The sequence below is a fragment of the Phodopus roborovskii genome, unplaced genomic scaffold (genome assembly GCF_943737965.1).
Source record: "Phodopus roborovskii unplaced genomic scaffold, PHOROB, whole genome shotgun sequence".
NCBI lineage: Eukaryota > Metazoa > Chordata > Mammalia > Rodentia > Cricetidae > Phodopus > Phodopus roborovskii.
Window position 1 is genome coordinate 7839842 of NW_026126549.1, and position 22681 is coordinate 7862522.

The window sequence follows — 22681 nt, forward strand, 5'->3', positions numbered from 1 at the left end:
ATATACATGAGGTTCTAGCTAGACCAATAAGAACACAAAAGGAGATCAAAGGGTTACAAATTGGAAAAGAATAAGTCAAACTCTTGCTACTTGCTGATGATATGACAGCTTACATAAGTGGCCCCAAAAATTCTACCAGGGAACTTCTATATGTAATAAACACCTTCAGTAATGTAGTAGGCTACGAGATTAACTCAAAAAACAAAACACAGTAGCCCTCCTATATATAGATGATAAACGGGCTAAGAAAGAAATCAGAGAAACAGCACCCTTTATAATAGTCACAAATAACATAAAATATCTTGAGGTAACGCTAACCAAACAAGTGAAAGACCTGTATGACAAGAACTTTAAGTCTTTAAAAGAAATAAATTAAAGATATCAGAAAATGTAAAGATCTCTCATGCTCTTGGATAGGTAGGATCAACATAGTAAAATGGCAATCCTACCAAAAGCAATCTACAGATTCAATGCAATCCCCATCAAAACCCCAGCACAATTCTTCACAGACCTTGAAAGAACAAAATTCAATATACAATATACAAAAATAAAAGCCTGTACAATAAAGGATCATCTGGGAGAATCACCACCCCTGACTTCAAGCTCTACTATAGAACTATATTCCTGAAAACAGGTTGGTATTGGTACAAAAATAGACAGGTGGAACAATGGAATTAAATTTAAAATCCTGATATGAACCCACACACCTATGAACACTTAAATTTTGGCAAAGAATCTAAAAATATAAAATAGAAAAAAAGAAAGCATATTCAACAAATGGTATAACTGGCTGTCAACATGTAGAAGAATGCAAATAGATGCTTATCTATCACCATGCACAAAACTCAAGTCCAAAAGGATCAAAGACCTCAATATAAATCCATCCACACTGAACCTTTAGAAGAAAAAGTGGAAAGTGCCCTTGAATGCATAGGCACAGGAGATTACTTCCTAAATAGAATACCAGTAGCACAGACACTGATAGCAACAATTAATAAGTGGAACATCCTGAAACTAAGAAGCTTCTCTAAAGTAAAGGACACAGTCAACAAGACAAAATGGGAAAAGATCTTCACCGACCCCATATCTGACACAGAACTGATCTCTAAAATATACAAGAACTCAAAAAACTAGACATCAACTTACAAAATAATCTAATTTTAAGAATGAGGTACAGGTGTAAACAGAGAATTCTCAACAGAACAATCTCAAATGACAGAAGGACACTTAAGGAAATGCTTATCAAAACAACTCTGAGATCCCATCTTACAACAATATGAATGGCTAAGATTTGACCCAGCTTATGCTGGAGAAGATATGGAGTAAGGATAACCCCCCTCCATTGCCAGAGGGAATGCAAACTTGTGCAGCCACTTTGGAAAACAGTATGATGGCTTCTCAGAAAATTAGGAATCAACCTACCTCAAGATCCTGCAATACCACTTAGGGGCATATACCCAAAGGAGGCACACTCACATCACAAGAACATTTTCTCAGCTATGCTTATAGCAACATTATTTGTTAATAGCCAGATCTTGGAAACGAACTAGATGCCCCTCAACTGAAGAATGGATTTTAAAAAAAATGTGGTACATTTATACAACAGAGTACCATTCAGCAGTAAGAAACAATGACATCTTGAAATTTGCAGGCAAGAACGAGAAAGAAAAAAAAAAACATCTTGAATGAGGTAACCCAATACCAGAAAGACAAACATATTATGTACTCACTCACTCGTGGATACCAGATATAAAGCAAAAGATACCCAGCCTACAATCCACAACCCAGGAGAAGCTAGAACCCTCTTCCAGAAACAGATGGAAGCAGAGGCAGAAATCCACAACTAACCAATGGGCCAAGCTCCTGGAGTACAATCAAGTGAGCGAGGATTGATAATATGAACAAAGGAGGTAAGACCTTGATGGGGAAACCCACAGAATCAGCTGACCTGAGCTAGTGAGAGATCACTGACTCAGGTCTGACAAATGGGGAACCTGCATTAAGACTGAACTAGACTCCCTTAGTATAGGTGACAATGGTGTGACTGGGACAATATATGAGGCCACTGGCAGTGTCCAAGATCTAACTCCAATGCACAAACTGACTCAGTGAAGTTTATTCTATATGAAGAGATACCGTGATCAGGCTAGGCACAGGGTTGGGGGTCTGGCAAGGAGGGCTTTGGTCCTGCCTCATGATAGGACAGACTTACTAAGTCTAGTCCTAGAGGAGGCCTTACCCTCTCTGAGGAGGAGATGGGAGGTGAGGAGGGAGATGGGGATAGTGGGAGGAGAGGGGGGAAGGGAACTGAGATCGGAATGTAAAAAAATTAATTTAAAAAAAAACCTTTTTAAAAATTAAAATAAAATAGGAGACAAGGAGGAAAGAGGAAGTAGTAAGGAGTCAAGATGGAGAGGCTGGAGAAAGCAGAACCGCCAGCCGCCTCTCGCTGGTAAGACCACATGGAAATACATAGAAATGGGTTAATAATTAAGACAGAGCTAGCCAATAAGAAACTAGTACCTGGCTAACAGCATTATATCAAAAAAAATTAAAATAAAAATCCTCAACTGGGCCACAAAGCATCTTTTTTAATAAGTGTTTTGTTTCAGTTTCTCATGAAGCATAGTAAAAATTCCTGGAGTGCAAATTTGAATAACCACACTTGAGTTCCTTTAATTTATTTATTTTTTTATTAAAAATGAAATTCCACCGAGCAGTTTCTATACAGTGATACAGTGTTTGAAACAGCTTCCTTTTCTGATTCCTGTTAAAGCTTTATATTCTCAAACGTCTACAGGGCATGTGCTTACATGAGTATTGAGTATCACACGACAACACACACGGGACTTTAGCAGCTTTATTGCACAATGATCCAGGTAACACTGTACATTCTTTGCTTCCTGTGTCATAAAGTGCTGGTTATATGGGAAGAGGAATGGCAATCACTAAACACAAGTTCTCCAGACACCTGTCTACATGAGGGGGGGAGGTGTCAGTGGTGAGTCTGGTGCAGTGTGATTAGCCTAACAGACTTCCATTAAGAATGGTAACTAAAAAAAGTAAGCTAAAGAGCTCCCAATATTGTGGCTACTCGACTAAGATGTTAACATTCCATAAGTGATCAGGGTTAAGTCTTAGTGTCTGGACATTTTAGCTTTTAAAAAGGCAGTTCAAATAAAAAATCGTCTACTGAAAAGATGATTTTGGTAGCCAAAAGAATAATCTTGCAGAAACCAGCATCCAATTTAGAAAAGGTATAATTCTTCAAACCAAACGTACACAATCCTTTTGACTTTAGTTACTATTTCTAAATAATTTTGTCGTTTACTGATTCACACTACAAGTGTTTATGGCCACACAATAAGTCACAGGCAATGCCACTCAATTGGACAATAGTAACATGTAATATGTCTGGTATTTTAATGCTGTTAAGACAGTGAACTTCTCAAATTTGTAAACACAAGCCAGAAACACATGTGTAACAACTATGCCAAAAACACAAAACTCACAAAACAGGCGTTCACTATCAGTCCATCTTCAGTAGTATTTCTGAAAAATAATTATTTGCTATAAATGCAAGTATTTTCTGAAGTAAAAAAATTTGAAGATAAAATTTTCTGGAAAAAATTATACTGCAGTGAAAAGTTGCACAGGTTCAAGAACCTGTGTTTGCTATGAGAGACCATGTTTGCTACAAATGCCAAATAAAAAGCATTACAGCCCAGGCAACTCTTAGAGATGTCTGGACCAATAAATACAGTCTGTGGTCTACAAAAAAAAAAGCAGTATTCATTTGCCAGACAATATACACTCTCAGTAGTTACACACTTTAAAATACATAACTTTCTACTTAAATATACCATTTTATGGCCTTTGTCATTTTACCTATCTGTAACTTTATTTTCCTATTAACAACATGTTCAAGATGCATGGCTTAGGACTAATTTCTATCAATAGGCATTTAAAATATCTTCTCTTTGGACATGAACATGATACAAAAATGAAAAAAAAAAAATAAGCACATAAACCACAATAAATACTTTGTATCCCACCATCCCCCCCAAACAACAGGAATGTAAATAATAGCAACATCAGCTGACTTAAATAAAGGACCACCTGGGACTAGTTGTGACAGCCTTCACATCCACCATTTGTGAAAGGCAGAACAGTAATATAGAAGGGACAAGTCTGTGCAGGCCTTCTGAGATTCAAGACTCATATACTAGCTGGGTATGGTGGTGCCCACCTATAATCCCAGTACTCTGGAGCCTATAACAGAAGGACAGAGTTTGAGGCCACCCTGGGCTTCACAGCAAGACCTTGTGTGTCAAAGCAAAACAAGATAAAGAATCATACACTGCAAACAAGTGTGGTGACAGAAGACGTAAATGATATGTAATTAGTTACGAAGACTAACACCAAGGCATGGTTGTGTTCACGGTTTTCATCTGAGCTGAGCCACATGTGGTGTCCAAGCTACACGTCCTCTTCATATTCCAGATACTTGGCTGTGATGGGTTCTTCAAGCTGAATTCCTCCACTGCCCATTAAGGCAAACGCTGGATACATTGTGTGTGAACAGTCCACCTGGCGCTCGTACAGGCATTTCATGTGGTCCATGTCGTAGAAGCTCACTTTGCCTTTCTCACAGTCAAGGAAAATCCCTATACTGGTTGGCATGGGAAGAACTCTATTTTCAGGTTCATTAGAAGAAGTAGGTGACTTGGGAATAAAAAATTTCTTCATGCCTATAGTAACTAATGTAAAAGGCTGTGAAGACTCGAAACAGGCATCCTCACTTCCACTGTCGTGGCCGCTGTCTTGTTCATATCTACAATAAAATGAACAGAGGACCTTGCTTATCTCCAGCCATAGCCTCAGTACCTTCAACACATCCTCCAAAAATAACATATTGTCCTAAAATTAGCATACACAAAAAGTGAGCTATTAACACACATAAAAAGTATGGACTGCAAAGTGCCATTTAGAGTTGTACTGTGTACTTGGTACCAAATCCCCTACAGCGCCATCCACTGTCACCTACATTTATGCATAAATAGGAACTTAAAAATGCATTTCTCCTGAAAAAAGCAGAGGAGGGTAAAGGGTTTAATTTGAGATTAAATATGTATGGTACACAGTGGCATGTCATAAAATATAAAGACCTATGCCCTCATCCATGGGATTAATAGGCTAAAGTAAATAGCCACTCAACATGAGATAACTGCATGGCTCATTCTCCTCCTGAGAACCCTATTTTCTGACTGTGATTCCCACGTTGTTTTCCCTCTGTGAAACCTAAGAAGTTACAGAAAATTCTAGTGCCATGAAAGAGGTGGTTAAAGGCATTTCACTGTATGGGTAGATTTAACTAATGTGGCCTTTAGGAACTATGGGAAACTTTCAAACTTTAAGCTCTGAAGCTGAAACATAATCAAGAGGAATGCAAAATGGATGGACTCCCTCATAGCAGCAAAAATTAAATATTACTTTATGAACAAATACAAGACACCCTGAGTCCTTTTCTAAAGCAGCCACATGACAGAGACAATTACCTGAATCTAAGGAATGTGTGTTCCAAATACAATGAATGAGTCCCAGTCTATGTTCAGGGTGATCTTGTGGGACACTGATATTTACTTTTTTTAATTAATTACTTTTTTACATTCCAATCCCAGTTCCCCCTCTCTCCTCTCCTCCTGCTCTCCCCATCTCCTCCCTACCCCACATCCCATTTGCTCCTCAGAGAGGGTAAGACCTCCCCCTAGGAAGTCTACTAAGTTTGTCCCATCATCTCCTTGAGGCAGGATGAAGGCCTCCCCACAGCTGAAGACGGTATCTCTCCATATGGAATGGGCTCCACTAAGTCAGTGTGTGCATTAGAGTTAGGTCTTAGACCCAATTTACTCTTAAAGTCAGTGTCAATGAAAAAAGCCTACCTTGGACTAGCCGCATCCCGGGGAGACCGCAGCCATTCTTGCAGTTTGTCGCTGGAGGCAACTCCCACTTTGACCAGGTATGAATATGGTTCCACGCGGCAGGCCCAGAAGTGTTTCCCTTTCGACATTCCCACATCTCCGATGATGTAGTCTAAGCTTGTGTAATAGCCCACTTGGATGCGTTCTGCAGCCAGGAGAATGTTAAACCCAGCTCTGCTCTCCACCCGGTCTCTCTTCAGGTTCAGCAGGAGGTGCTCGTTATTATAGCCACACTTCTCATCAAACAGGAAACTGAAAACTGAGTGGAGGTTAAAGATACTCTTAAGTAACCTGAGCACCATCTATCAGCAATTCTATCACTTAAGGCTGAATCGATGGCTCTCAGAGAAAAATTATTACTGAAGAAGTGCGAAGAAGATGCCAGTCACTGCCAGTTAGCTACGTCATTCTAATTTTTTCCACTGAGGTGGAATATTCCAGTATATGCTCTATACATGATTTCTTCAGAAATATCCAAAGCAGAAACAAATGTTCTAGATGCTTGCCAACATAAGTGTATGCCTGGGCTCAGTAATAGTAATGACTGTACATAAAATGTACTTAAGCATCCATCTTTTAAAAATATTTGTTTTATAATGTTTAATCGGGGGTGGTACATGAGTACATGAGGCCATTTTAAGTTCTGAAGAGGTGGTATATATTTATAAATATTCCAAATATTTTATAACAGAACTTATAAGATCTTCCCCCTTATCAGTCAACATAGCATGTATAAGAATCGAATTGTAGGTTTTCCGTTCAGAGAGGTTTTCACCCTGCTCAAACATTTAATAAAAGATGGATCTAAACTCTAAAGTTCCTCATTTACAGAATGGCGCTAACTCAACTATTGTACGCATAACTTTTATTGCTACCCAATGCAGACACAACAACAACAAAAAAAAATCCATCAACAAAATAATGCAGAGTGTTGGTAAGCCTTGAAAAAGGATAACATGACACACTACAATGTGAACAACACAAAATAAACCAGATGCAGAAAGACAACTACTGCACAGTTCTGCTCTTCTGAGGTACCCAGAGAATCAAAGTCTCAGAAAGAAAGAAGAGAGTCTGCCAGCGTCTATAGGAAGAAGGATGAAGACCTGTCTAATGGATAGAGATTTTCATGTGGGATTTTAAATTTTTTTTCTGGAGATGTGAATGTTGATAGCTGTATAATACTGTGATTGTGCTTGCAATGGTAAATCTTATCCTATTAGATTACATTTTTTAAAAAATGGCTGCCAGCAAGCTAAACCCAGGCCCCACACAGAGGCAGAGCTAATGTCCTCACGTAGTTATTTTAGATTCTTTTCCATCTTCCATATCTCCTACTTTGCACAGTAAATCTAAACAGCCCCAGTATTTATGTAGCTTCTCTTGAAGAAGATAAAACTCTTAGCATGTCCTCTCCTCCTCAGCTGCTACTAAAAACAGAATCCTTGTCCAAAGTCATCATCCTACTTACCAAGACAAAAAAAACTAAAGATAGCACTCAGCATTAAATGTCTACTGAATACTTGAACATTCAACTTCACTAATGATTTTAATAAAATTCAAGAAAAACAATAACAGCCAACCATATAGATCTATATGCTAATATTTTTAAAAGCCATAATATGCCTTGAAAGTACACATGTGTGTTCATACACACACACACACACACACACACACACACACACACACACACACACACTTCTTCTTTACGTTGGACAAGACGGGAAAGGAAAGACAAAATTCAGAATATGGATACATAAGACACTAAAACAGGGGTGGAGTCCGATGTCTAGAAAACAAGTGAGCACGTCCAAAGCAGTGGCAGGCCAGACAAAATACTTTCCCACTACAATGACTGAGGACAACTTTAGTTCTAAGTGTCCCTCATCTACGCAGAGACTACAGGAGATACCAACTCCCCTGTCTGTCCTTCCTATCCTGTAAAACTCTTCAACCTCTCTAATAAATAATATCAGTGTAACCTAGAAAGATAGGCAGGGTAACAGGGACCGGGAAGCGTCTGTGTGGAGGGAAAGTTGGTCCCAATATATGCCTCCCACCCTCATGGGCAGAGGAGAACACTGAAACAGAAACCTTGCATGTGAGACTTAGATTCACACCAAAGAATTTTAAAAATAACTATCAATATTCTATGTTAGACATTGTCATTAACTGATCTATTAAAAAGTTCCAGTACCATGGTATGGTTTTATGTTTTGGGTATTTTGCTTTGAGATAGCATCTTATGATTTTGCCCTTGGCTGGCCAAGTACTCACTATGCAGACCAGGCTGGCCTCAAATGCACAGATCTGCCTGCCCCTGCCTCCTAAGTACTGGGATTAAAGGCATGTTCCACCAAGCACATGCAGTTATGCAATTTTAATTGTTTAAATAGTATTCTTGTCGTTTTTTTAATACCAATTTAGCCCCAATCATTAAAAAGCCTTTTATTATTATTATTTTTTTTGGTCTGATTAGTCAATCTAATACAGCCTCTGAGGTGATATTTTGGGATTCAGGGTCACTTCTAAATCCCAGCAAAGGACAGAATCTACTTGCCTAGTGTCTTTCAAAAGCACAAAGTTGGGTTCAAATGTAGGTCTCCATGAAGACACCACCAGTTTCCACTTCCCAACCTCTCCCACTCTGCTTTTCTGATTCCAGTATCCCCAGTACCTGGAGCTGGAGGAGTGTGCAGAACCAGCTCTCTGCTGCAGGGGCTGCAGATGGAACCTCTGTAAGCTCTCACTCGGAAAGCATAGTGACTGTTGCTTTCAAGGTTGGAGACAACTTTACTTGTGCCATGCACTTCTATCTCATTCCATGACATCATTTCTTCATCTCTATTAACCTTCCGGTATTCAAGAATGTAGCTGTCGGCTTTGTCCTTTTCGGGTTGGTGCCAGTTTATCAAGGCATTATTATACACTTTACTCTGTTCCTCGTTGATCTCAGGAATGTCTATGCCTGAGAGAATCAAGACACAGAACACAATGTTAAGATATTATCTCCCTCAGCAAAAATTAAGTACTGACAAGTTTCTATAGTCCCCAAGGAACTCCTAAATTTATGATACTATGCATAAAAAGGATGATAAATATAACATAAGGTAATTTTGTAATTATAATTGAAATGGGAAAAAAATAAGTAAAAAATAAGACAAAAATTAAGCTATGATTACAGCATTTAGTGGTATCAGTATCAATTCTAAAGCACTGAAGTGTTACTTTTAAAACCATACTTTTCCCATTGTGGGTATGACCCTGGAGTTGAAATTTTTGTCTATATTTACATAAATACTTTCAGTACTTAAAAGGTTAAGTTTTGTGATTTTGGATCAAAGTCTATTCAGCATTTTCTTTAATATTTTCTAATGTAGACTTGCAAAGCCAAATACTTTTCTTAGTGTAGACATGAAGATTTTTAAAGCAGCTAGTGGGGTAGCTCAGCTTGAATCCCCAAGTTTATGTCTCCAGCACCCACAGGAAAGCTGGGTAAATGTAAGCTCTAGGGAGGCAGACACTGGAGTTAGATGGCCAGCTAGTCTAGCCAAATCAGTGAGCTCCAGGTCAGGTGAAGGACCCTGCCTCAAAAAAACAAGACAGGTAACTGAGGACAACACACACACACACACACACACACACACACACACACACACACACACACACACCAAAACAAAAAAAAATAATTAAGAAAAACAAACATCTGGGTGGTGGTGGCACATGCCTTTAATCTCAGAACTCAGGAGGCAGAGGCAGGCAGATCTGTATGAGTTCAAGGCCAGCCTGGTCTACAGAATTGAGTCCCAGGACAGGCTCCAAAGCTACAGAGAAACCCTGTCTCGGAAAACCAACAAAACAGAAAAACAGAAACAAAGTAGGGCAACCCCACAAAAGTTTGGGCAATTCCACAGTAATCACTGCACCGATTTCATTTTTCTGTAATACTTCACTGTATGGATCAATCAAGACTTGTGTATTGAAAGAGGTAGTTTCTAACATTTTGCTAAAGGTACAATGTTTCAAGCCAGCCATGGTAGCTCACAGCTGTAACCTCTGTACTTAGGAGACAGGAGGATGCCTATAAATACAAGGCCAGCCTGGGTTACATAATGAGTAGCAGATTAGACTAGGCTATAGCTTCTCAACAAAAAAATGGACCAATATCACAGCTAAATCGTTGTGCACACACAACCTTTTCTCTACACTAGACTCATAAGCTTGACATACGGAAAGGTCTAAAGTTACATGTATGCTGGACATGAGCGCACATCCTATAATCCCAGTGTGGCCAGCAGAGTGAGCTCAAGGTCATCCTCTGCTACATACTAGTTTTTTGTTCAGCTTGTATAAATTACATCGCAAACACACACACCCATACACACCCCCACTTACACCAAACCACAGGCAGGAAATGAAATAAGGAAAATGCCCCTGCTGCTTTCCACTTATCCCACAGCCACTTATCAAGTGGCATATAAGGAAGTCTGAGAGTGCACTAACATACCTGGAGATTATACAGCCATGATAAGATCTGAAAACACATCCAAAGTACACTTTGGAGTTAAAATGTTCAGCAGGACTGAGTCACAGAGTATCTTCAGTCACATGGCTATAAGAATGGGCATGTAGGGAAAATGAAATATATCCACAGGCAGGAAATGGGGGCTTCTCCTCTCTTCTACCCATCGTTTTCTTGGTCCTTTGCTGTGTCCTGAGCATAACCCATGACTACCCATGGTCTGACTTACCCTTCTAAGGGCAATGTTTGGATCCATGGATAAAAGCTTAAGGCTCAAAAGTAAGCTAGCATATATCTAAAACACAACTGATGTACACAGAACCAACACTTTAGGATGTAAAATCAGCATTTGAAATAACACCTACTTGGAAGAAATCATAATAAATAATACCAGATTCAGATTTAAGTTTAAAAAGAAAAGACACCACAGAAACCCATAGTTTTTACCTTTTAGGAAGACAAATTTCCTTTTTTCAAAAAAAAAAAAAATCTTATTTTTTTGTGGGTTTTACAGATCATATGTTTGGGGACCAGGTATGTGAGCAGGTGCCCTCAGAGAGCAGAAGGCTGATCAGATCTCCTAGAGCCGGCATTACTGGCAGATGTGAGCCACGTGATGTGGGTGCTGGGACTCAAGCCCGGGTCATCAGCAAGAGCAGCTGCTGCTCTTAACCACTGAGCATCTCTCCAGCATGTGGCCAGTGCTTGCTTCAACCACCCAAGAAGAGAAACTTCAGCAAGGTAAGTGTGGTGAGACATGGACTAGAAGGAAGTCCTCCCTGTGTTTCAGGCATTTCCTGGAAGTTTATATATTGAAGTCATAACCCTGATTATGACAATAGTCCTCAGAAGGTTGACTTTATTTGGAGACTCCATCTTCAGAAGGGATACTAAGTTAAGCTGAGATCCTTGCGGCAGGCCCTAATTCAATGTGGCTGGAAATACAGAATATTCCTTAAGCCAGATTTCATGTACTAAAAAGTAAGCTTATAATTTAAAAACAAAACAAACGTGATGCCATGTACACAGTGTTTTAAAAAGCCAGAGTACAGCTGTAGACAATAGGAACCAGTCTAAGGTTCCAGGATAGATGATCATGAAAAACTTATGTCAAAGGGGAGAGGAATGCATTTTTGCAGCATGCATGCAGGCCAGCGAGGAGGCCCAGCCTTCAGCACTTACCACTAGAGAAAAAGGACAGTTCTCCGAGCACCTCTGTCTGCTTGGATGTGTTAACGACATAGTCTTCAAAAGAAGCCTGGGCTGCCGGTCTGAAGCTCTTCAGAGATTCCGTAGCTTTCTGGATTCTGTGGACAGACACATTTCACGTGAAAACCATTCTTTAAAAGGGCAAGTCATTCTAAACACCTTCAATGTGGCAGGCCAAAGAAACCAACAGTGAATTTAGCATTCAGGATGCAGCAGGCCCAGAATGCTCCTTAAGTCAGGGACGACCCAGTGGGAGCCCTTCAAAAGCTAAAGAGCAAGAGCCAGTACCTGAGATGGAGCTGCTTCGCTGTCTGCACAAAGCAAGACTGATCCGTCTCCTTCAGCACTTCCTGGGCGTAACCCACGAGCCCGTTGTTCTCTAGAAGGCCTTGGTACTCTTCCACTTGCGTGTGAAATTTGTCTAGTCTTAGTTTCTTAGAGGCATCTATGGCCTTGAGGACAGATGACTTCCTGTCTTCCAGGATCTCAAAGAGCTTTTCAAAATGTGCCAGTGCTTCCTCCTTCGCCCTCTCTCCATTGCACTAGTGTAAGACACGCAAGGGTTACCTCATGCGATGAAACCAGCCTCTCCAGCGCATGCACGACTGGAGAGTACAAGCATTATCTGGTCCACAAACCCAGCCTCTGTTGCACTAGTGTAGGACACACAAGCATTACCTCATCCATAAACCCAAAGGTCTTCCCATATGGTGTCCTATATAATATCAAACTCAACAAAACAAGGCCAAACGTTGCAAAGGAAAGGTTTTGTCTGATCCTGTAGTTTGGCATCAGACACACAAAGTACAACTGTCAGCTCCCATTTAGATTTGCTTCGTAATCTCAGCACTTTGTGCTTAATTTTGTTCGATAACAGACAAGTTATTCAATTAAATGAGAAACAATTTCCAGAGATAAAATAAAGGGCAGAACTGAACTGATGTAACCACAAATACAGCAATTCTAGATGGTTTTCCACTCAGCAAACATTCAGCAGTATTTCTAAATAAGAAAGCTATTCTAAAGTTACATTACAGCCATAGAACTTTTAAAAACAAAAAAAAATTCTCAACCGTCTTTACTAAGGTATTTACAATTTATTTGCTTTATTCCTTACTCAGTGGTGTGCTATAGGCTAAGCTGAAGCTAAGCATGAACTCTGGGTTCAGAGCCTACCCCTCCCCCTCTCCTGCAAAGAGCTCCTTGATAACAAATTACTCAAGAGGATAAGTAAGGATTATTTGCATAAAAAGCATAAGATAACGCCACATACTCTACGCATTTTTATTGTACAATGATTTTTTTCCTTTTTTATAGGACAATCCTGTCCTTGATGTGTGTTAAACCTGTTGTTTTGGAACTTAGTTATTTGAAATACAGTCTCTATATAGCCTGCACTGGCCACAAGGGCAATCCTCCTGCCTCACCCTCCCTAGTGCTGGGATTACAAGTCTATGTCACCCTGCCTGGCCCAAATGATTTGGATTTTTGTGAAGCCAGAGCTCGGCATGGTTTTGAAGAAGGGAGTCCAGTGAGCACTGAAGAACGCTCATCATAGCAGACCTAAGGGCAAATCTACAGGCAAGCATGGCAGGGGGACACCGGAGTTCCCAGAAGCCTCTGGACCACATTAGAAGGGATGCTGCTAGGATTCCCTTCTCCATGACTAACCCCAAAGTCCCACTTTTGTTTCTGAGGTAACACACAAAGTAATAGGTTTTATCAGGAATTTTCATATTTACCATTATACTTTGTTCTAGTTATTAAAGGGAAAAGTTAGAATTCCATGATGGTCTCCACATTAAGCTCAGAAATACTATGCATAGATACAAATTATAATTGCAGGCACAAAAACTGCCCTATCATCATCACCAATATAGAACTGAAGATGGTGCGGCAAATATGATATACGTTTGCTTTTTTCCTTACTTCTTCTGTAGTGTTGGTGACACAGACCAGGATCCAGATCCACATGTCTAATACACATGATGCAAATTTTCTATCACTAAGATATATCCTTGGCCCCCTACTGTCCTATTCTTTCTTAACTATTTCACTCCTGACTGGGAAAAAATATTTCAAGAAATAACAGTCTTGTCCTAGCCTAGATCTTTTACATTTAATTATAAATTTTAAAGTGATCAAGAGGAAAAGAAAAAAACATAACTCCACTCTACATATTAAAGCCTGTAAAAGATACTTGAACTGTCAAATAACCCAATCCTACTCATATTTACTGTATTTCAAAAAGTTATTACTTATTAATTTTTTGTTTTAATTTTTACATTATATTTACCATGTCTCTCCTCTCCCTCCCTCCTCTCTCTTTCTCTCTCTCTCATATAAGTGTGTGTGTGTGTGTGTGTGTGTGTGTGTGTGTGTGTGTGCCTGTCTTTGTCTGTAGGTAAGAGAACAATTCAAGAGAGCGGATTCTACCCCTTAACCATGTGGGCTCTAGAAATTACACTCAGGTAAATCAGGCTTGGCAGCAAGTATGTTTAACCAATGGGTTACTAGCCTGCCTCCACCCCTTTTTAAGACACTCTTATGTAGTCCTTTAATTTTTATGTAGCCAAGACTGGCCTTGAACGTAACACCATCTTCCTGCTTCCATCTCCCAAGTGCTAGGATTACAGGTATGAATCACCATGGCAGTTTACTTTCCCTGTTTTTTGTTTGTTTTGTTTTCTTTTTATTGAAGTAGAATTTAATGTAAGGTGATATCCAAGCAGCAGGACATTCAGATAAAAGAACATCACTGCTATACCAGAAGTCACCCTCATAACATCTACTCAAGGATAGCTTCCCTCAAGGATAGCTTCATGAAATTTTAAAATTTCACTGTTCAGCTACTTAAAGGTACTTATTTAACGTATATGTCTGCTTTTCCTGTATATATGTCTGTGCACCATGGAGATGCCTGGTGAACATGGAAGTTAAAAGGGGACATTGAATTTCCTGGATCTGGAATTACGCACCGTGTGGGTGTTGGGAATTGAACTGGAGTCATCTAGAAGACCAGCCATTGCTAAACTATCTCCCCAGACTGGTCTGGATACTTCATTACAGGGTCACCCCTTCCACAATTTATGGCAGAATGTACCTATACTATGTGTACAAGTAACTCCAATAGTCTCAATGGGTCTGTACTCCTCTGTTGATAGACATTTGGGTCTGTTGGTGTATTCCTCTGGTGATGGACCTTGTGGCTATTACAAACAAGGCAAGAAAAGCAGAACATGCATTCAGCAGATAACCGTGGGCCTATCACAGGCAGTACTTTTCCAAAGGCTATCTGCTCATTTGTTCACATGCAGGTCACTGTTGAAAGCTATCCTTTTCCTTACGGCTTCTGAGCCCTGTGTCTCATCCCAATAACACTAATCACACAAGGAGTCTATGCTGTGTATTCTACAACCGAATATGCTGCAAGTTCTAGAAAAGCAGAGGGGCGAGGTCACACAATCCCCAGCTCAGGAACACATTAAGGACGTTATGAACAAATAAGCTAATGTCAGGACAGGTGAATGAAAAGCTATGCTGACCACTTTACGACTTACCTCTGTTTCTTTCATTAACAAGTTCAGTTCAGAAATTTGACTCTTCACTTGGCCTTCCTTACTAATGAGAAAATCAATGTCCTTTGAAAGCTTCTCCTGTGAAAACACACAGAATGCAAGTGCAAAAACAAGTCAACAAAGACTTCATGCAATTTTGCAAATTACACAGTACCCATCCTTCCTGATGAAGAGATGGCAAAATCAGCTATAGTAATTAACTCAAGGTAAACATTTACTGGCCTGAAGTACATAGGCCCATGGTCATACGAAAGATTAAATGAAGGCTGGGAAAAAAAGAGTAAGTGATACTCAGTCAAAAATTCCAAATGCTCAAGTAGTACATTTTTGTTGTTTAATTAACACTCCTGGAAGCCTTGCTTTCAAAGCTTCTAAGCAAATTAAAGGTTGGCAGGTTAGAGCCTTCCATTACATTTCACAATTTAGACACACACACAGCAGGAAAAACACCAAGGACAAGTCCAAAATAATCCCAGCTCATCCCAGCCTCCAGATTGATTCACTGTACTCAAGTGAAAACATGGATTTTCAAAAGTAATTTGTTTGTAAATTAGCTAGTCTGAACACTATAATTCCCCATAGAAATTACATTGTAGGGTTTAGTAAAATCTTTAGTTTGGTCTAAAAAGCATTCTGCAATGAATCTGAAGTACATTTTTGAAGCCCCTTCAGGGCACTATGGACTACCAAGTCACAGCAGATAAATGTATTAAGAGTGTAAATGAAAAAAGATAATGCCCAGGAAACACCTTCCAGGGCAGAGGCGAAAAGATGCTCAGGGCGAAAGCATTACTACTGAACACCGGAAATGCAAAGTGTGGGCAGGGAGAACAGCTTGGGGTTTGAGGATTTAGGAAGTAAGTCTCCCAACCATTTCATCTTCCTCTTTTTTTATTAACCTTATACTTATATGAGGAGGAAAGAGGATGTGTGCAGAAACAGATATGATTGGCTCTGCAGGAAAAATCTCAGTGTCAGAAGCCCCCTGGGAGGGCTCGCTGGAGAAACAGGAAGTGGCTAACAAGAAAGGAACACGATTTCTGGACACACAAGACACACTGGATTGGGGATCTAACTCAGAAGTAGAGCACTTGCCAGGCATGTATGTGCAAAGCCCTAGACTCAATCCCCATCACCTTCATCAACCGATCAATCAATCAAAAACAAGAGCTGGACAGGGTTATACAAGCCTGGAATCCTGGCACTTGGGAGGTAGAGGTGAGAGGATCAGGGACAAGGCCAAGGCTCCAGTAAGTCCTTGAGAGACAGAGACAAAAAGACAGATATAAAGACACAGAGACAGAAAGAAGATGGGATCTTAAAAATAATAATGCTATGATGAAACAGAAAAATCTTTTGTTTTGACCTGGCATTTTACCCATCTAAGGAACCCAAAGTTAATGAGGTAGAGTCAATAGCTGAACCAAAAAACTACTCACAATTAAATAACATAACCATTCTCCAGGAGTAGAGGGTGTTTAAAACCACATTGCAAGCCAATAAGTCTAGCATTGTCCCTTATGAGCCCATGCTGGGAACACAAGGATGAGCAGCATGCTTTGTTTTTTCTTAACTACAGTGACTGAACTGTATTCTGCCATTAAAATGGATATAAGTGTTCTTAAAAAGCTCAAACTGAATGTAGGGGGGCTAAGATAAACTGAGTGACCCAGAGACCACTAGAGAAGAATACAAGGAAGAATTCAGAAATCTAGACCAAGGGCATCATCAGTCACTCACAGGATTGTCAACACTCAGAGTCTCTGGCCAGTCTTATCCTTTATGCAAAGTAGATCCAGTCTTCTCTGGCTCCTGGCCAGACCCAGGTGATCTGTTTTTAAGGATGGGAGGTGTCTTAATAGTCATAATGTCTGTTCACAGGCCTCCAAAAACTGCAAGCACTAGATACTGACACTAGGCATTAGTAATAGAGGTAAAATGAGAGTCAAGGTTCCAACCTGCAAGGAGTGCACATCACAGGGCAAGAATTTTTTTTTTTTAAATCAGGCCTTGAGTACTCATCAAAGGCCAGTTTCTCAAAGATTTAAAAATTCTATAGTTCCAAAAAAAGTGATGTGCAGACAAATGTTCTCCTTCCAGTGAACACCTTAAGAAAGACAATAATGACAAGAACTCACCAACCTTGTTGACATCTATGACAGATCCTGCTGAGGATTCTTGAGGTGTTTTCTTGCCTGTTCTCTTCCTCCAAGGCCAAAACTTCCCCCACTATTTTTCTAACTGTGCTCTCAGTAGGAACTACAGGTCTCCCTTTTTATATGTTACACATATAACTCATATAACAAGCTCCAAAGATACACACCATCACCAAAAGGCTGTCTTAAGTACTAGATCTTCGCCATCTGTTCAGTTTTATCATGGCCCCTTAGATAGACCCTCCTTTGGCATTGTGACTGATGTCCCCGCTCCCTTGCCCCCCTATATTCTACCCTTTGTCAACTCAAAGCAGCTAGAATTGGCTTTGTTCCCAAACCCAGAGCAGCAGTTAGGGTGAGATCTGAGAGGTGGGACGAAAGACTAGGAATTAGACTTCCTAGCAGGTGAACAGACATGGAGAAGGGCCATATGTAGGTAATAAGGGTGGCAAATCTCCAAGATGGCCAGCCTCTTCCTCAACCTACTGAGTTGAGACAAAAGCTTAGCAGCTTTGCATCCCACAACTGATAGGCATGCTCAAGGAGTTCAAGACTGGATCAGTCACACACCATAATTGCTGATCAATCCTATCTGTCTTCAAACTAACCAACCCCAAGTCAGGAGGTAAACTCTTCAGAGGCTTTAAAAGCCTAGCCCTTGAGAAAAGTAGACATTTTTGTCTTCCCAAGTGCCCCTTCTCTGCTTTGCAGAAGGAATTTTTCTTTGTGTGCCTGTTGCATGCATGTGTTTGTTTGCCCACAATAAATGCTTCTTGTTTTTGTTTTTCAAGACATGGTTTTTCTATGTATGTAGCCCTGGCTGTCCTGGAATTCACTCTGTAGACAAGGCTGGCCTTAAACTTGGAGGTTCACATGCCTCTATTTCCCAAGTACTAGAATTATAAAATAGTGGTGTGAATCTGAGTCTCCTAAGGGTTTGCTGTGCAACAAATTCCTCCAAATTTCAACAGTCTTTGTCTACCACAAAGAGAGACTCCTTAAGCCACATGAAGTAGACCAACCTCACAAGTCAAAGGAGGTTCCTGAAACTTACAAGATTAACCAGGCCACATTCCCAAAAGTTACATAAGCCATGAGTCTCCCACCAGCCAAGATGCCTGCAACCTCAACAGGGGGTCAGGGATACAGCTGGGGTGGGGTTTTCAGTGATGCAGCTACCCAAGAGCCACCTGTGCTTCCATAAGTAACCACAATAAGCTTATTAATTCACCAAGTTGGACTCAGCTAGAGCTGAGGCAAGAAGATGCTTGTTTACATCTCCCCAAGAAAAACCACACAACAAAGGACAAGGCCAGCCTCTGTAGCTGTCTCAAAAGTCCTGTGAGAGGCAAATGCCAAGCCAAGTTTTGAGAACCATTTTTTCCCTCTTTATATCATACCCCAGTAAAAAGTACCAAAAAAAAAAAAACACCAGTAAACAAAACAAAGGAAAAGTTATTCAAGAACAGTTCCAAAGTATCTTTCATGTAAGCAGTCTAGGAGAATAATATATAACTATCATGGCCCCTGTTCTCCAAATGTACAAGTTTAAAGGTGATACCAGCTTTGCTTCATCTCCAGAGATGTTCAGAATCTCCAGAGATGTTCAGAATAGGATGTTTGGAAGGACAAATATATGATACTTTCTCTTCAAGTATGCTACTTGAAAAGGAATCCACAATGATACATACTCAAACTACTTTCTCCTTGATGTGATAAAATAACAAAAAGACAACACTTAAGGGAAGGAAGATTTATTTTGGTTCAGTTTGAGAGGACACAAGTTCATCGCAGCAGGCAAGGGAACAGTAGTCAGAGAAGCCAGAGCCTTCAGGGGCCATGGCAGCAGGAGCCAGGCACAGCTGTGTACACGCTGTGTTGATGGACATGAAGTAAAGAGCTCTGGTAGAACCCACATGGGCTATAACTGTAAGGCTCACACTTCCTCACGCTTGGCCTCATCATCTAATGGTTCCACAACCTTATAGACAGGAGAATAAATGTTCAAACATATGAGCCTGATGGCAGCATTTTACAGTCAAGCCAGAAACACCACCATGTTGGAAAAGATATACACTGCCAATACTTACAATAATAAGTGCTAATCTACTTCAGCGACTATGACAACAATGTTCACCACAAACTACCCCCAAAAAGGCATAAGCTGTATCCCCCACTCCCTAAAATATAAATGCTATCCCAAGTGCTTCCCTATGCAATGGGAAAACGATGTTTGCATTTTCTAATTCTCTGAGTTCTCGGACTCAAACAAGACTTCCTTGGAAATCTATGGAAATAATACACAGGAAACTATCAAAAATCCCTCAGGAAACATCCTTAAGTGACATGCTTGAAAACGTCTGTAGTTGTGGTTGAAGAGTGAGAAAGCTAAATAAGAATAAGCCATATCAAACATTTAATAAGAAAACTGTATAGTAAAGAGAGAAGCTGAGAAAGCTCTAGAAAGGACTGGACTTCCCAACGGTGGAGGGGCTTGGTGACTGAGGTGTGGCTAGATCAGGAGACGGGCAATGAACATGTGTCTTTTCAGAACACACGAGAATCAAAAAGTCTTATGGGCCAAAATGGTGACAGGAAACAGTGAATAGGACTCCCTGTGGACTCTCTCCAGCCCCCATTCTGGAAGACTAGGAACAGGCAGCTGTGGGGAAGAGAGGCTCTACTTTGAGCTCATGTGCATGTCTATGTCAACATTAACAGAAGCCAAGACAGTCACAGGAGGGAAAATATCCTAGCCTCAGCTAACAAAACTGCTAAGAGTGGATCATTCTCAGATCCAGGCAGTAACTGGTTACTCCAGTATCTCCAAAAGTACAAGCTGTTTCCAGAGTTCAGAACACACCTTCACAAACAACCTGACACTATAACACAGATAAGAGACCTGGTGTTTACCTCAGCAGATTCAGCAAACAGTAGATGCAAGACAAATGCAAGGTTACCCTTCTATGATGCTCATTTCTCTAAGTGCAACACCCAAGAGCCAAAAATAAGAAATGACACTGTGTCTTTGCATCGTTGTGGTCAGTCCCCTTCAGCTTAAATCTAAAACCAAGTGTAAAGGATATTTGTTACTTTTAGCAAATTACAAATCTAGACATTTAGTTTCTTACAAAAGTAAGCAAACTGTAAGTATATTATGGACTATCTTTCCAAAAGTCTGAAATATGTAAGAAAGAAACATACAACTTAAAAATGATAGTTTTGGGATTTTTTAAAATAAGCTAATGAGCCAAGAGGCAGCTGGCTTCAGGGTGAGAGCTGGTCACCAAGAACACAGAGGCATGTGATTAGACAGCTAAGATTCAGTCCTACCTCACAACCTCCAAGGACAAGAAGCCCCAAAGTGAAGGTTATCAACTGTCAATGACTTAATGGACCGTGTTTATCGATGAGACTTCCATAAAAACTCAGAGAGGAGGGTTCAGAACTTCCATATAGCGGAGCCCTTGGAGGCTCTCCCAGAGTGCTCATCCAGAGGGCGTGGCAGCTCATGCCCTCCTCACATTCCAGTGCATCTCTCTATCAGCACCTGTTGTCATATCCGGTGTGATAAATTGTTGTTTGTGTTTCCCTGAGTCAAGTGAGTGTCTCAAACAAAATAATTAGACCCAAGAAGAGTGAGTTAAACTTTTTACAGTCTTGTGACCAAAGGCCAAACAAAGTAAAACAAAAAACCCGCATGGAGTTTGGCAGGGGCAGCCCTGGGGAATGGCCCTTCACCTGTAGGACCTGATAGCACATCCAGGTACGGTGCCAGGACTAAACTGAATTAGAGGATCTCCAGCTAGTATCTGCTACTATAGACTCCACTGCTAGCTTGCTGATGCCATGTGAGGTCACAGATGTCTTCCGTCCAGGTGTGGTAACACACACCTGTAAATGACCACTTGGGAAGTAGAGGCAGTAGTATCATGGCAAATTTGAGGCCAGCCTGGCTTACATAGCAGAACCCTGTCTCAAACAAATGAACAAACAAAATGTCTTCTGTGTTGATTGTTGTGGGTTCTGAGAGCAAAGGAGAAACATGGATTCATGGATATTTTTTCCAACACAGTAGTTTTAGTCTAGTGTCAAAGATAGTACAAGTAATAAAAACTGGAACAGAATACACGAAATTAAACCAACTAGAAATCAAAACTTTGACAAATGTGATGTATTATTATTGTGCTATGTGAAGCTGACTGACTACACAGGAATGATAAAGTGACAAAATTTAGCTTCCCACTTGAACCAACGAAACACAACATCTGAAATCTCTCTTGTTATGTGCCAGATCTCAAGAGACATTTCCTAGATGATGGGAAACAAGAGAAGCCTGACTATCCTAGCCTGTTGTCCACAGTTTCTGAGGCTGGAGGCAGAGAACTCAAATGAACCCGTGTCTCCCATGAGACTAAGTAATGGAGCTAGGAGTTAAGGAAGTTGGGGTTTCCAAAGCCTAAAACCACAGACAAGCAGAAAGGGAAAACCCTGCAGAGAGGTGTGTAAGACTGACCACCAGCCAACCATGCCCAAGGTCAGGGAAGTTCCAGAAAGTTCACACAAGCTGGGGATAATGAGCTCCCCACCATCCAGAACTCCAACTCCCAAAACAAGAGCATCTAAATCATCGGGGATGGAGAAGAACCATCAAAGGTTTCTACCTCTAAAGTCAGGCTGGTTTACCTAAAACCAAATGCTTCCCTACCCTGCCAGGCAAAGCTGAACACAAGTCTTAACTAAGAATACCTGACAGCCAATCAAAAACTTCCAGCTGGCTAGTTTTCTGTCAACTTGGCACAAGCTAGAGTCATCTAGGAGGAGGGAACCTCAGTTAAGAAAATGCCCATGAGCTTGTGTGGAAGCCTGTGAGGCATTTTCTTGACTAATGATTGATTTGGGAGGGGCCCAGCACACTACTGTGGGTGGTGCCACCCTTGGGCAGGTGGTCCTGGTGTGCTAAGAAAACAGGCTGAGCGAGTCAGTAAGCAGTATTCCTCCATGGCCTGTGCTCCTGCCTCCAGGTTCCTGACCCCTTCAGTGATGGACTGTTTATCTGGAAGTATATGATGAAACAAACCCTTTCCTCCCCAAGTTTATTTTGGTCATGGTGTTTTAACACAGCAATAGAAACCCTAACTAAGACACCAGGCGAGCAAGGACCAGAGAAACAGAAGGTACAATGGGCAAACCTGTCTGTGGCAAAGACATATGACACTATTTATGTATGCAGCC

At 40.6% G+C, this 22681-nt stretch overlaps 1 protein-coding gene across 2 annotated transcripts in view; it reads right to left on the reverse strand.

The window, feature by feature from the left end:
- Positions 1-4371: 4371 nt before the first annotated feature.
- Positions 4372-22681, reverse strand: part of Trim36 (tripartite motif containing 36) — a 40814-nt gene continuing 22504 nt past the window's right edge. For both annotated transcript variants that reach the window (XM_051200791.1, XM_051200792.1), the window contains exons 5-10: positions 15273-15368; positions 12001-12254; positions 11686-11810; positions 8659-8949; positions 5943-6240; positions 4372-4834 (exon numbers count right to left, since the gene is read on the reverse strand). In XM_051200791.1, coding sequence (XP_051056748.1) covers positions 4480-4834; positions 5943-6240; positions 8659-8949; positions 11686-11810; positions 12001-12254; positions 15273-15368 — 1419 coding nt within the window. In that variant the 3' untranslated portion in view covers positions 4372-4479. The remainder of the gene's footprint in view (positions 4835-5942; positions 6241-8658; positions 8950-11685; positions 11811-12000; positions 12255-15272; positions 15369-22681) is intronic.